The 15169-nt window shown below is 41.1% G+C and overlaps 2 protein-coding genes across 2 annotated transcripts; both read right to left on the reverse strand.

Annotated features, from left to right (window-relative positions):
- Positions 1 to 295: 295 nt before the first annotated feature.
- On the reverse strand, positions 296 to 1504 carry LOC308362227 (fucolectin-1-like; the record flags this gene model as incomplete). The annotated part of the gene is made up of 3 exons (XM_080834790.1): positions 296 to 464; positions 906 to 1203; positions 1444 to 1504. 3 exons carry the CDS (start codon positions 1502 to 1504, stop codon positions 296 to 298), a joined length of 528 nt encoding a protein of 175 aa, XP_080690916.1.
- Positions 1505 to 11426: 9922 nt separating this feature from the next.
- Positions 11427 to 14844, reverse strand: LOC308363169 (peroxisomal N(1)-acetyl-spermine/spermidine oxidase-like). The gene is made up of 8 exons (XM_080835954.1): positions 14733 to 14844; positions 14481 to 14630; positions 13647 to 14082; positions 13355 to 13548; positions 12766 to 13015; positions 12548 to 12660; positions 11934 to 12091; positions 11427 to 11718 (listed from the first exon to the last, which is right to left on the reverse strand). Exons 2-8 carry the CDS (start codon positions 14626 to 14628, stop codon positions 11557 to 11559), a joined length of 1461 nt encoding a protein of 486 aa, XP_080692080.1. The 5' UTR covers positions 14629 to 14630; positions 14733 to 14844; the 3' UTR covers positions 11427 to 11556.
- Between the last annotated feature and the right edge of the window lie 325 nt (positions 14845 to 15169).

A 15169-nucleotide genomic window follows, 5' to 3' on the forward strand; every position in this document is an offset into this window, starting at 1 on the left:
ATAGGAATACCTTTAATTTCTAGAAATGCTGAAAATAGATCAGATAGCCTATACATTAGACTTTTATCTGTGAGGTTGTTATAAATATAGTGCAGTATTCAGTCACATCTTGAAAGTAAAGGGTTGATGCCTCCTTCATTGCTTAAAATGCCGAGGTTTATTCAACACACACAGCCTATGTGATTGTGGGACCCACGTGAGAAGAGAAGAGAAGACAACCGTGCCTGAACTCAACTTAAACTTTCTGTTGATATGTAGACCTACAATGCAGCATAGAGCGCACAAGCCCATGTGGTTAGTCCTTACATTCCACAACATCACTGCTTTCTGCATACACTTCCACCTCACACAGTGTAAGGTACTCAGACCGCCCTGGAATGAGCACATTTACCCAGCGACCCTCCATCCCACGACACTCGAAGGCCCTGGATTCCCCAGCAGGGATGGAGGGGATCACAGCACACCTGAAAAGAGTTACATATTCATGAGTACTGGGTTACTATTGGAAGAAGGCTAAACATACAAAAAACACCATAAGAAAGTGGAACATTTGTTAATAAATGTAGGACACTTCTGCATTTGTTTTGCAGTCACACATTAGGCCTAGATGGACATAGAGCATTCAGGATTTTTTTGCAAAGTGAATTTATGTTAGGCATAAACAACTATCATTATACAACTTGCAATACCATACACACCAGGGACATTTTAGTTTCCCTTCAACATATTCTGTAAAAATTTGAACATATTTGATATATTGTTTTACCTATTGTTTTTTATGTTTATTCTGATTCTGATTAAATGAACAAAAACTCCTTCATCATTTAACTTAATATATTAAACAAGAATACATGTACTATTTTAGAATGTTGACATTGAGCTGAAAAACACAACACACTACTTACACAGGGTTATTGTTTCCTTCATTTTCGAGGGAGTTACCAATCCTAATCACAGCTCCATTCAGTCTCTCTGGGCAGCAGTCTCCTCTGTTGGTGATTCTCACATGGTCCACTCTATATTTCTTCAGTAGATCAACTCTCCACCACGGGTTGGGATGATGAGCGGTGTGTGTGCAGGAGCCGTGGTGCGCGTTAGCATTTCGGTTACCATCGATGGCATTCGATGGATGTGCTATTCCGTTATTCAAGCCAGTTTTTAGCTGCGACTGTGTTGCTTTTCCACGAAGAGCAACATTATGAACTATTAAAATGAACAAGGTAACATATTTAGTTTTTCTAGCATTAAACAAACATTGTCTTCTAATGTTTGTGTGTGTGTTTTGAAAATTACTTTGCGAGAAATATTCCCTCTCTGTACTGAAGAAGTTCTAAATAAGACTTGATTATTTTATTCCCATATAATAATGTAAGTTTTAATATTATGTTAAGGGTTAAGTAAATGTATTTTCCTGAGTAGGCCATTTCTTTGTGTGATGCTTACCTTCAGCCAGTCCCTCAATGGTGAGGAGTCCCACAAGGCAAAAGATGCTAAATGACATCATCTGTAGGCAAAAGGATCATTTGTTCTTATATTCATATTTAAGAAACTTTATGTTATATGTATCAGAGGGTTATCATCCATTTTATTTAACTTGCCTTTCTAGACTGTCCCCTTGCTTAGGTTGATCGTGGATAAAGGTCTGTAAATGACCACTCTCCTTAATGTACGTGGAACTTTCGGATCCAGATGCTCAACTCGCAGGTAAGGCCAAAGCTGGGAATTGGTACAATTCGCATGTGCGAGAGTCGCCATTCGCTTCAGAATTGGTACAATTCGCATGTGCGAGAGTCGCCATTCGCTTCAGAATTGGTACAATTCGCATGTGCGAGAGTCGCCATTCGCTTCACGCGAATCAGGCACAATTGGATTGGGCGAGAGTCGACACTTTGGGCGCATATGAGACGTTGAGACTCTTATTAAAGATTTTACTCATTCTCGTGGTTGAAAGTCGGTACAGAATTGCACAGAGACGGGCGCATATGAGACATATACGTTGTTGACTCACAAAGACAAAACAAATAGCTACACGTAGCCTAAACGTTGTTGAGACTCTTATTAAAGATTTTACTCGTTCTCGTGGTTGAAAGTCGGTAACAAAACAGAGACAAATAGGTACACGTTCAAGCAATGTCATTTCATGTCATTTATTTCAAAAACAAACAATCAGAGTGTAAGAGCTCTGGTTCCAAGACACAAAAAAGCCAGGAACCAGGTCTGATGGCCCATCAACCTAAACAATAGGCCAGGAGCCGCCTTGATGGTTGTAACCTGGTGCTGTGTAAACTAGCTTGTGGGTGTTGAATTGGTATTTTTTTTGTTCAGCCACTTAACATTCTATAGTGTATTCATATCTATTTATGTCATATCATGCCTCATGACTCTTACCTCATATTCATTGTACTTATATATCTTATCATGTCTTACCTCATTCATAACCTCTATTGCTACCTTCACCTGTACCTGTATCATATCTGCACTAATGACCAACTATTGCTGCCAATGTTACTACTGCTCATACCCCATATATCTTGTACTGTCATATCATACTGTATACATCCCATCTATTTATTTTTATATTACCACTATGCAGAATACTCTGCACTCTTCTGCTATGGTTCCTTTGGTTAGATCCCGTTGCATTGTACTTATATCATATCAACATCAGACAGCAATGATCTCACCTGGTCTGCCCACACTGACAAGGTGGTCAAAGCTGCCCGAAAACGCCTCTTCTTCCTGAGGAGACTCAGGAAGTTTGGCATGAATCCAGACATCCTCACCAACTTCTATAGATGCACTATAGAAAGCATCTTGACTGTTAGCATCTCAGTGTGGTTTGGAAGCTGCACAGCCATGGACCGTAAGGCCCTACGCAGTGTGGTCAGATCCGTTGAGTTCATCATCGGCAGGAAACTCCCATCCCTTCAGGACATCTACCTTAAAAGATGCCTCCGAAGAGCTGGCAGGATCCTAAAAGACTGTCATCACCCATCCTTCAGACTGTTCACCCTGCTGCCTTCTGGTAGGCGGTTCCGAAGTGTCCGGTCTCGCACCCGCAGACTGGAGAACAGTTTCTACCCTAAGGCCATCAGACTCCTAAATGAAGAATAATGCACTCCTCACTTTACACTTGCCACTTTACTCTTCACTGGCTCACTTTTACTGCTGTTTGCACTACTTTCTCAGTCCAGTTCATGTTCAGTTTAGCTCATGTAGGTTGTTTATCTGTTTAGTATCTGTTTAATATGTGTATTTATGTTTAGTATCTATGGTAGTGTGGTATGGTGTCCTGTCTTAAGCATTTCAGTGCCCAGTCCAACTCTGTTGTTCTGTGTATCTGACAATAAAAGAGTTGACTTGACTTGACTTGACTTGTACCTGTATCATATCTGCGCTAATGACCAACTATTGCTGCCAATGTTACAACTACTCATACCCCATATATCTTGCGCTGCCATATCATACTGAATACAAATGCTATACAATACATTATCTGTAAGGTTGTGAGTGTGCAGTGGTAATGTAAGTTGATATTGATTATGTTTTAATTCAGTCACACACAGTAACAACAAACAAGTTCAACACAAATAATAATACATTCAAAGTGAAACAAACAAAAGGATTGCCTCCAAAAAGTTAGTCACAAGAAGAGCAATGAAGCAAGATCTCAAATAAACAGCACAAAATCCTGCATACATTATGGACACTTGTAGCCCTCAAAAATTGCTTTAGCTACCATCCCTTTGAAAACAAAAAATGTCTTACACTTTCTTAAGATTATGTTAGCATCATTCCTTTTAATTAATTTTTTGGCATTTGGTACACTAAATTTACAGACATCTCTGAGATTATATTTTGTCTCTTGAAATGATAAAAACCTTTGTATGCTGACTGGGAGTTGGTTTGATTTAGCTCGATACATTATTTGCATTATTTTATAATATACCAGATCATTAAATTTCATAACAAATGATTTCATAAACAATGGGTTAGTGGGTGCATAATAATCAACCTTATTTATTATCCTTATGGCTCGTTTTTGTAAAATAATGATTTCATTGACAGTTGTTTTATATGTCAATCCCCAGACTTCCACACAATATGATATGTAGGGAAGTATAAGTGAACAGTAAATAATATGTAAGGCCTTATAGTTTAACATGCTTCTTGATTTGTACAAAATTGCTATCATCTTAGAGATCTTTCCTTTGATATAATAAACATGTGGTTTCCATGTTAATTTATGGTCAATGACCACTCCTAGAAATGTTATCTCGGTCACTCGTTCAGCATCACTTATTTTTAATTGAATGTCCTTACCTATTTCCTTTTTCGATTTCCAAAGACCATGAATTAGTTTTTTATTTTTCTATTGAGTGACAATCTATTAACATCAAACCAGGTTTTGAGGATTTCAAAATCTCTTTCAATAGAAGTCAAGAGTTGCTGTAGATTACTACCCGAACAGTAGACTACATGTTTGTATCAGTTGGATTCGTAGAACGTAATCAATTACATTGCTTGACCGTGTGGCTATTTGTCTCTGTTTTGTTATTGTTATCTTTAATAAAAGTCTCAACAACGTTTATAGGTTACGTGTAGCTATTTGTTTGTAGTTCGCGTCCTAAGTGAAGCGCGCTTCATTCACAAAGTGGCGACTCTCGCGTGAAGCGAATTGTGCCAAGCGAATGGCGACTCTCGCACATGCGAAATGTACCCATTCGCAGACAAGACCTTAGCTCCAACTCGGAGACATGCAGAGAATCAACTATGTCTGATCGGGTTCGGTACACGGTAAGACAGTCCAGATAAAAACAAATAAATCCAACGAGTGATGAGCAGTGGGGATCGTCGTTTCTCCACTCCAGGGTCGTTATCCAGGAAGAGGGTTGTAGAGGCAGAAGTGCTGGCAAGGAAGAGGCAAACAAGGAGTCGATTAAATAGGCAAGGGTCGTATCGCTTGAAACTCAGGGAAGATGGAAAATCGCTGGCACGCTGGAAACACGGGGGAAACAAAGACGAACTGGCAACAAGACACAGAAACACACACAGACTAAATACAGAAGGTGATGAGGGATCAGGGACAAACAATCAAGCAGGGGCAGACAATCAACAAGGTGTAGAACACACAAGGCAGGGCGTGACCCCAGGAGTAGATGGATTAACTGCTTACTTCTACACACTTCTGGGAAGATATAAAATAATTTATATATCAGACATTCTTGGAGATACTAAACAGCCACACTCTTACACTATCAATGAAGCATTCATTCCAAAACCAGCTCCAACAATAGACAACAGACGTCCTATTAATCTCCTTACTACTGATTACAAGCTCTTGACTTGTGTTTTTGCAAACAAACTGAAAACAGATCTTGAAAAATGCATCAGAGAGTCTCAATCAGGCTTCATGAAAAATAGATCAATTCAGGTGTTGCTCTAAGTATTTAAAATTCCCAGTACCACCTAAGGCAAAGGAGGTCCATTTTAAAGTAATGAGTAATATATATCCATCTAATGATTGCTTATGTAAATGTTTTAATATGAATTAAAAAGATGTTTGCCGATTTTGCAAGCAAGAAATTTAAACAACCATCTATCTGTTCAGAAGTTGTTGGTTTGCAGTGAAAAACTGGTTGACTATTTCTGAGCCAGCCCTTACAGCAGATGAGATTTTGTATGGTTCCTTAAGGGGAAGCTCTGATTATGTTTTTCCTGGGGAATGTTGTTATTATTTTGGAGAAATGTTCCATTCATAAGAGGAGATATTTAAAAACCTATTCCTAGTTTTGGTGTCTTTAAAAAAGAGTTTAATATTTATATGAAATCCCTTGATAGACTAAATGGGAATAAAGCCAGGCAATTGAAAACTATTTTGATAGAAGGAAACATTTGTTGTGACTAGTTAATCCCTTGTTAATTATTCAATGTGGTAAAGTTTTGTAATATATCTGTGAATGGAAAGAGACTTTGAAAATGTATAAATTAATATTTTTTTGTATTTGTACCTGGATTAAAAAATAAAAAAAACAAGGCCGGGCGTTAGGAGTCTGAAACGAGAGGAGAGACGAGTAAACAAACACACACAGACTGAATACACAAGGTTCTGGTGCAAACAATCAAGGAGGGGCAGACAATCAACAAGGTGTAGCTCACACAAGGAAGGGCGTGAGGACCTGGATTAAAAAAAAAAAAAAAACAAGGCCGGGCGTGAGGAGTCTGAAACGAGAGGAGAGGTGAGTTAACAAACACAACACAGAACAGGAGAATAAACTATAAGAATCAGGCACCTTAATTTAATAAACAGGACTGGAAGTAACACTCTCTCTCCTACCTTTGTGAATTTAGCTCTTATATCAGCATGCTGGCATTTGTGAAGATATGTGTAATTACTTGTAGCCTTAGATTAACATTAGCATGCCACAGACGTTCTGCCATTTTGTTTACCATCAGCCAGTCCCTCGATAGTGCCTGTCTCAGAGGGAGATCATGCCTTTTATTTAACTTGCCTTTCTAGACTGTCCCATTGCTTAGGTTGATTGTGGATGAAGGTCTGTAAATGGCCCCTCTCTCTCTCTTACCTTTGTGAGTTCAGCTCTTATATCAGCAGGCTAAGGGCTCAGATACACATACGCGTCTTTTTTCAGGCAGAAACGCTTCAGTAACGCCTTGGCAAAGTGCAGACTTTTCACAGCTAATAATAATCACTCCGCGATGAAAGCGCATTGATGAAAACCGTTCATTCAAAATTCTGACGTTGAAAATGGAACTATTTGTCGTATTAAAATGTTAATTTGTTGACTGTAGAATTGTTTTATAAAAGCAATACTCGTGGGAGTGGGGTAGGTAAGGGATAATCCCACTCCCACTCGTGCTATATCGCTTAATCATACCACATCTACCAGCATCAAAACAGGAAATAAGTGATAAAGTAGTTAAGCCCGCCTGTTGCTCGATCTGATTGGCTGCCTGGGCCGAGTGTGACATTGATGAGCGGTGCGCTTCCCTGCCTTGCGCTGGAAAGTTGAGAATAGTTCAACTTTTAAGCGCACCTAAAAAACGCTTCAAAGACGCAACGCGTGGTGGAGAAGGGGCGCACGCTTTAAACGCGCCGTACCATAGGAATCAATGCATTTGCTCGCGTCCCGTTTTTACAAAAACGCGTATGTGTATCTGAGCCCTAAGACAGCCCAAGTAGCCTACCACAAGTAGGGACAGTACGTCAAAACTGCCACAAACATATATTTTGAAAGAGCGCAGATGTTCTGTGCTGATATGGTCTGAAGTTTCTATCTCTTCTAATCATCTATTGATGCAATTGGTTTGCACAATGTTGTCTTGTGAAACTGGTAAAACTTGCGAAACATCAATGAGCATCAGCGATCAGTTCATCAACCACCAGGAAAAGCGTACGCTACAGTAAACATTAAAACAAAGAAAATGTGTTGAGAGATTATGTTTAAGATTGATTGGGTTCAATTACTGATATACGCAAAGCATATGTAAAAACATTAAGGTCCAGTCACTTAAACATGAGCTCCTTTGGTGTTGTAAAGCTTCTAACCTCCTCTGTTTAATACTGAAAACAAACTAGCTTCCAAATATTCTACTTATGAGCAAGTTTATACGTACAAAGAGTATGACAATGCAGAGAGACAACTCTCAATAACTGTAAAGAAACTTATATTTTATAGTGTTCTAACTCAATACAGGACAGATTCCTTTCGTTTTTTTTGTCCCAAAAGATGGGAAAGGGGCCAGGTTAAAAAATCCAGAAGTTTCCATTTTACTATGACAGAGGATTTTTTTTCATTGTCTATATGCCCTCTGTTTCTGTAACCCACATTTTCAGGCCATTCTGATTACGGAGTACTCAATCATTTCCTCAATTAAGAAGAGTTTGTAAATGCATAACTGTCACGGTGGGAACTGGGACATGAATCCAGGTCTGGGGTGAGAGGCTGAATCCTCTGAGCCGTAGACCAGGTAGAAACCCAAGCGCAGAGACCAAATGAGGCAAGAGTCAGTTTAATGGATTTTATTGAGGAACTGGTCAGGCAGAGTAAAATGGCAGGCTCAAATGCAATTTAGCAAAACAGGCATGAAGGAAAAACATCCTAAAATATCCAAAAAGGTAGAACTCTTCTCATGTATGCAAGCTACAGAGCAGGCTTAGTCAAGAAATAAAACACAACACTGAGCAGAGAATGAGGGCAGACAGGTAGCTTGTATAGGCCAAATGTAACGAGGCTCAGGCGAAAATAGTAACACACAGATCAGTCACAGGTGAAGGAAGAAATGTTATACCAAAAACAAGTCCTGAGGACCCCTTATGGCTCAAAAGGGAATTACACCCTCCAGAATCCTTACAGATAATAAATGTCTGATGTGACCAGTGGTATTGTTGACAGGGTCAGTTCTTCTTCAAAGAAACATTTAGTCAAAGCCATTATTCACCATTTTGAGGTAAGGGAGAAAAGACGTGCAAATTGCCTGAACAATTAAAACTAAATTGTTGCGTTCCCTACTTCCGCAACCGCGTCTAAAAAACATGCTAATCAAAGGTGTTTGTTATCGATATAAATCGTTTTTTAATTAATCAACCTCACATATTTCAGACGCAATGGGTGTGTACACAATGAGCTAAGTCTTGTTTGACTCTCAGCAGGAAAATGTCTTACTGTAAACGGTTAGAAAGTAATAATAGCCTAATAGCGACCACTATTTACCCAATTTATAGCCTAGTAATCCTGCACTACCCTAATGTATGTAGGCTATAACTGGTCTTGAAATGTATTTCTAGGACCCCATACTCATTCTAAATAAAATCAAAATCCCGGAGAGGGTGGTCAACAATCCAACATCTATATAGTCTGACTACTGTCTCACTAACATATGCTGTATGAACCTTTGTGTAAAAATGTAACATTACACACCTGCATGCATCAAAAAAAAATTCTCAGGGGGGGTAATATTTAGAGTTACTGATGGAAAGCTATGGAAGAAGGTTGCATCCAGGAGCCTTCTTAAGCAAAAATGATGTGGCTCCACAATAAATGATCCCACTTCTTTCTTTATTCACATTCAGTAGCATAGCGAAGTAACGACGGGCCCAGGTGCAAGATATTATGACGGCCCCCCTAGTAAACGCTAAAAAAAATCGTTGCGTTCCCTACCTCCGCAACCGCGTTTTTAAATGAATCAACCTTCAGACGCGATGGGTGTGTACACAAACTAAGTCTTGTTTGACTCTCAACAGGAATATTTAAGTAAAAATGGCCTAATTCCTATTAACCAAATGTATAGTCTTGTAATCCTGCCCTACCATAATGTATGTAGGCTATCGGCTATGACTATAACTGGTCTTGAAATGTATTTCTATCACAATAGCCGTAGGTTTCCTGTTGCATTGTTGCTGATACACCACTGAGGGCAGCGATGCTGATCCCAGCTGAACTGCTGCACTGCTGACTCCGTGGGCTGGCGACTTGTTGATGGGCTAGTTAAAAAGCCAAAGCTATCTAATTTAGGCAGCTTTGCCGCCTTCTCAACCTGTTCTTTTTTCTCTTGCCCTTTCTACTTCCACTCTTGTACTTAAAAGGCATTGTTACGAGTAAAGTTGTGCTGTGCTCAATGAACTAGGTTATCAGACCTTCGAATTGGTTAAACTATAGCATATTGTATTGTCACATGATCAAATAAAGACTTGACATTGGACAACAACATACATATTACCCAGCAATCATCTTTGCTAATCAGAAACAGTGCATGAGGGGCTGGGACTGGACAGGATGGAGTATGGAGCGGTTCCACCAAGCAGCTCTTCCACCCCCAGTCCTGCTATACGTGGACTGTGGCCGCTGTGTGAGTGGGGGGGCCAGTAAGCTGCAGACCAGGTACACCTGGCACTACATGAGGAGGCTGGCTGTTGGCGGCGGCACCACCACCGATTCTCTAACACACCTTCATGGGCTGCCTGTCTGCATGCACCTTTGAGTGGGATGCAGGGGACCTCGCTCTGTTGCGGCAGATGACGAGGGAGCAGCTCAGGCAGGAAGGTGTGCTAGCCCTTACTGATCTTCTGGTGGACAGGAGAATTAGTAGCCAGTACTGTTGCAGGAGAACATGCTGCGTGGAGGCCACCATGCTGCAGGAACTGGGGGGGGGGGGGGGGGGTCCCTGACTGACTCCACCATGCTGCAGCCAGGTGTCCCTGCCTCTCCTGATGAGTCTGGGTTATGGAAATTCATAATTGGGTACAAAGAAATAAAATCACTGTATCTGCAGTTTGCCCCTTCACTGTTTTCAAAATGTGTCTGTTTTTGGCTTTTTTGCTTGGTCAGGCTGTCGATGACTCTGGCGTGCCAGGCATGGACGGAGTTGGCAGCATGCCGAATATCTGGTGGAGCTGAGGAACCAGCCCTCTCTGGCCCTCACCAACCAGCAGGTCAGAAAAATGTATTCTTACTACCTTCCCTCTGTGACCTGTCATACATATTTACACTTGCATATTTCTCACGGGCTGCTGCGTTCTCTCTCTTTGTCCAGATGGGATGTCACCCTGAATGACTACAGGAGGATCAGGCTGCGCATTCTGGCCAATGGGGCTGTTATGCAGCAAACCACCCTGCAACTGGTGGACGTGAGCCACACCAACCTGGTACAGTGTCACAACAAGAGGGTGTAGAGGCAGGGCAACGTGGTGGTGATGCAAGGACTGGACCTGTGACTGACCCTCTCCTCCCTGCTAATGTCTGCCCGTCATCTGCACCCCAAACCCCAATAAATAATGCACACCTAAATGTATGCTTACAGTGGGACTTGAACCGGGAACCTTAGGGTCAACTCTTCTCTCATAAATGCATATATGTATTGCAATATTCAATGTTCAATCATCCATATCTTACTAATATAAAGTTAATAAAAGGTAATATGCAAACACCTTGTGATTTCCAATAATGGAAATGAGCTTTGCATGAAAAAATGCAAACAATTTCATGCAAAACTTTCTGCCAACGATAGTTTAATGTTTAAAAATAATTTATGATAAACATCATCATTAAAAAACTTGTTTTCTTTCTTCCCCCCTCATGGTGAGTGAGTGTGCCCAAGCTTTCTCCCTCGCTAAGGCTAATATCGACGTTATGATACATTTGTGACACGAAGTGCAAAGGTTGGTGATTCAGTACCTGTGGCGAAAAAGACAGCTGGTCCACCAAAAAAATCTACCTTAAAGAAAATTGAAAAATGTCGATACGATTACATTTAGCCAACACTTTTATCCAAAGCCACGTACAAGGAAGATTTTAAGCTTGGCCTACCATTGATAACAGTATTACATAGTCGGCCCTTTTTCTTTTAATTTTGGAACACATTTGAGTTGATTGGTGGTTGAGTAAAATATCAACAATCTTTTGCTAGGATCATATGCATAAAAAATATACAGCCAAACCAAAAGGCCAAATCTTTCCTCCCATGCAGTCCCTCGGCATAGCCCACTGTGACATGAGAGCAGTGAGTCCCTTGGCATAGCCCACTGTGACATGAGAGCAGTTATGTTGCCGCAGAAGAAGAGCCTGGAGTTGATGGAGGTGCTGGTCTTCCATAATGCTGTGAGAGCCTGTCAGCCTCCCTGTGGCCGGAGAGCAGAGCTCCCTGTACGGTCCCGTAGAGACTCTTCATCGTGGCCTCCCCGGCAAAGAGCACTTGGAGATCCTGAGAGGGGGGGCACATCCTTCAAGTCATTCAGGCTTTTAGTCGTTAATGAACAGGATTGTCTTGTACACTTCTGGTCAGAGGCAAACTCTCACAAACCACTTTTTTAAACCGAAATTAAGCCTTTGAAAAGGCGAAGAAGCTCAGTGTTAACATCAGGCTTCATTGCTCCCTGGTAAATAATTAAGTGTTCAGTGTTATTGTAATGTTTTTACCTCAGTGGAGCTTTTCATGCTTGACAGAGGACAAGCCAACTTGTCCATGATCACAGCATCCACGCCAACTGGGATATAGGTGTATGCTCCTTGGATGAATGCCTTACCGTGCCATTTTGTGCATAAAACCGTCTTAGGACAGGGAATGTTAGGGTTGCCTTGGAAACACATGCATTGGTTTGTCACTGATTTTTGTCTCTCTAAAGTGATCATGATATGTGACCAAATAGGTTCAGCATTTTGTGACTACAATTGAAAAACAAAAATGTACTTGAGTTCTGCTTTTTGAGCTGTTGTTTTACAAAGGGGTTTTCCGAATTTCTCTGTAATGGTTAAAAACACTGTCAGCGTTAAGTAATGCTGTTCACAGTACCTCTTGTTAACTTCCCCCAGACATAGACTGAAAAATAGACCCTCTTCCTTCAATGTTCTACAAACACACAAAGCAACTGGCAGGTAGGGATGCCTGTCTCAGCAAAATTCCATCCAATTATTTTCTGATGATAATTACTGAGCCCAGCTGAATTTTGGAGACAAGCTTTTTTCGCCCCTTAAAAAAACCTCCTTTCGTAACATCATATGTGACCCTGTCATTTGAAAAGCTGCATGCTTACCCATAAACTTCCTGAAGTTACTGGTGATGGCGGCTGAGAGTTCGGCCTCTGTCATGGTTTCAACATGCTGTGCCACATTCCCCGAACACCAGCCAATCAAAACGTTACCAAACCTTGAGGTATGAATAGCACACTGCAGGTCAGTAACAAGAATACATCTGATATTTGAACACTGTATTTGATATACACTATCTTTACATTGTAATCAGAGAACTCACTTCTCTCTTGGTCTCATGACAGTGAAAAGCTGTATATTCTTCTGCCACTGGGTGGCGTCTGTGGATAAGGACGCCGGGGTCTCGTCCTCCCATAGCAGACTGATGCTTCCTGCATCCCTCTCCCAGAAGGCCTCCTCATACTGCAGGAAGATCTTGTTGATGCAGCCAAAACCAAGTGTGTCTATGGCCTCCCTCTTGTCCTCTGGGAGCTGAGGGTCGAACATGGTTGTTGGTGCAGCTTTCAGACAGCCTGTTCAGGTCAAAGAAACAGAAGTCTCAAAACTCAAGAGAATCAATGGCTCAGAAAACCTTCAGATTCAGATCTTCAGAACTGATCATCTCAGTTCATGAGAGAAAATGAATAAATCGATTTTGAAGGAGGATTCCAATGAGGAGAGCATTATGTGTTAAGCAGCTAAGGTACACTGCTGAAAGATGGACAGTAAAGGGTATTCTGTGACAAAACCACCATGGGGAATTTATGAGGCACTTATGAAGCCACAAAACAAATGTGCTAGTATCATCCTCTGGAACGCGTGAACACAGCTATGCTTACCACTCTAAGGGGAGGCAAAGAAAGTCGTCTTACCAAGTGAGATAGTAACCACCACATGATCGCAAAGAAACTTCTCTCCATTTTCACACTCTATGCAAACAGGGTAGAGACGGCCAGCATCTCCACAGAAGCAGCCGTTCCAATTGATTTTAATCACAGGTCTATTCAGCAGCAGGCGCTCTTTAGGGAGGTCTACCAAGAGTTTTTCAGTCACATTAAACATATTCCTAAAACACAAAAATCACACAGCAGGGTCTGTAAAAGGGTGATTACTTTGCTGATGTAACACAGGATGTAAAATGATTATCCCAAAGATTCAACTCACCCCCCAATGTCGAGGTCCTCTCCCATGTTGGTGTAGTACTGCCAGGAGTCAAGCGCTACACTTCTGAGTGCTGGTGCACCAGTGTCTATCATTAGACTCTTCCCGACCAGAGACAGAATACTCGGGACATCGTCTTTGTCCTCGCTGCTGCTCTTCCAGCTCTTCGCTAGATCCAGAGATTTCTCAGCGAAGTAATCACCCATGTTTTTCCCAGGGTTCCCCTTGTGGAGTTGTCTGATGATGCGCTCCCCTGCCTCATACACACGACTGCCAAAGTCCTCGCTGATGCTGTGTCCCTTGCTGTGGAACATGAGGTCAGTGCCCTCCTCAGTCACAACATCACCCAACAGGCCATGCTGCCTCATCAGACAGAACACTGGGTTCGCCTCCGAGGCTCCGTGGATGTACTGGGCTCCTGTGTCTACCCAAGACTTGCCTGTGGACAATAGAACAGAATAGAATAGAGTAGATCATAACAGAATACAACAAGTAGAATAGAAGAGTAGAATAGAACAGAATAGACAATGTATGAATCACAGATTTCAAAATTCCTTCGAATTCTGTGATATGGAGAAATGGTAAGAAAAAGTTTACTCATGTATATTAATTTCAAAGCAGGAATACTTGTTTTCCTTTGTATTACACAGGATGTTGAGCAATTAATTTGACATAACATTTATGCTGACAATTAATTTTATACAGAAGTGAAACTTAAACTGGTTTGTTGTTGTACAAAGGAAAGAGCCTATGCCCAGATCACTACTGATTAAACATTTCATATAAATGAACTCTCTTCATATTGGGACAAGAAAACTGAATTGTTTTCACACTCACCAAGACACTCCTTGGCTATTCTCCCTCCAGCCAGTCCAGACGCCTCAATTATTGTTACATCTTTGAATCCCAGACTTAACAGTTTGGTAGCTGCGCCTATTCCAGCAAGCCCGGCACCCAATACCAATATTTTAGGATTAGTCCCCATCACTGTAAATTGAGAACACACAAATAGCATTAATATAACATTAAAGAATAACTGTTTGTGGACATAAATGGCATACGAAACCAAATAATTTTACTATCTTATACCTGATAATCCACGAATTGCTACGTTTTAGTCCCAATATTTACCAAGGCTATAGCCTATCTATGTATCGTATTACCGAATAACTGTTTAGCTGTTGAACTATTTGGGACAAAGTGCTATGTTATTCTAACATCTCCAAAGAGAAAGCCCAAATGTAGCCTACGTAAGCAAATGCAATCCACTTCCTGATAAAATAGAAGACGCAGACTACACGCACGTCCAGTCTCCACCCTCATTGTTCAGAATTCAAAAAACAATGATATGATATGGTCGCAATTTTCAAGGTAAAATCTGCTGGAAAAGTATCCGAAATCTCAACACGACATTCCTGTTTGACCACAAGAGGGCAGATAGTACCTACACGCTGATAAAATGACGTGCGGGCAAGGGAAGACTATGGCTCTGCTTAATTTTACTTTTTACACACTGTAAACTATGT

Source organism: Sprattus sprattus (genome assembly GCF_963457725.1).
Source record: "Sprattus sprattus genome assembly, chromosome: 3".
Lineage (NCBI taxonomy): Eukaryota > Metazoa > Chordata > Actinopteri > Clupeiformes > Clupeidae > Sprattus > Sprattus sprattus.

Coding starts and splice junctions, on each gene's coding strand:
- LOC308363169 (XM_080835954.1), bottom strand. CDS start 14,628: ATGGGGACTAATCCTAAAATATTGGTATTGGGTGCCGGGCTTGCTGGA. Junction 14,083..14,480: donor AATAGCCAAGGAGTGTCTTG/GTGAGTGTGAAA, acceptor TATTGTCCACAG/GCAAGTCTTGGGTAGACACA. Junction 13,549..13,646: donor GAGGACCTCGACATTGGGGG/GTGAGTTGAATC, acceptor TTTGTGTTTTAG/GAATATGTTTAATGTGACTG.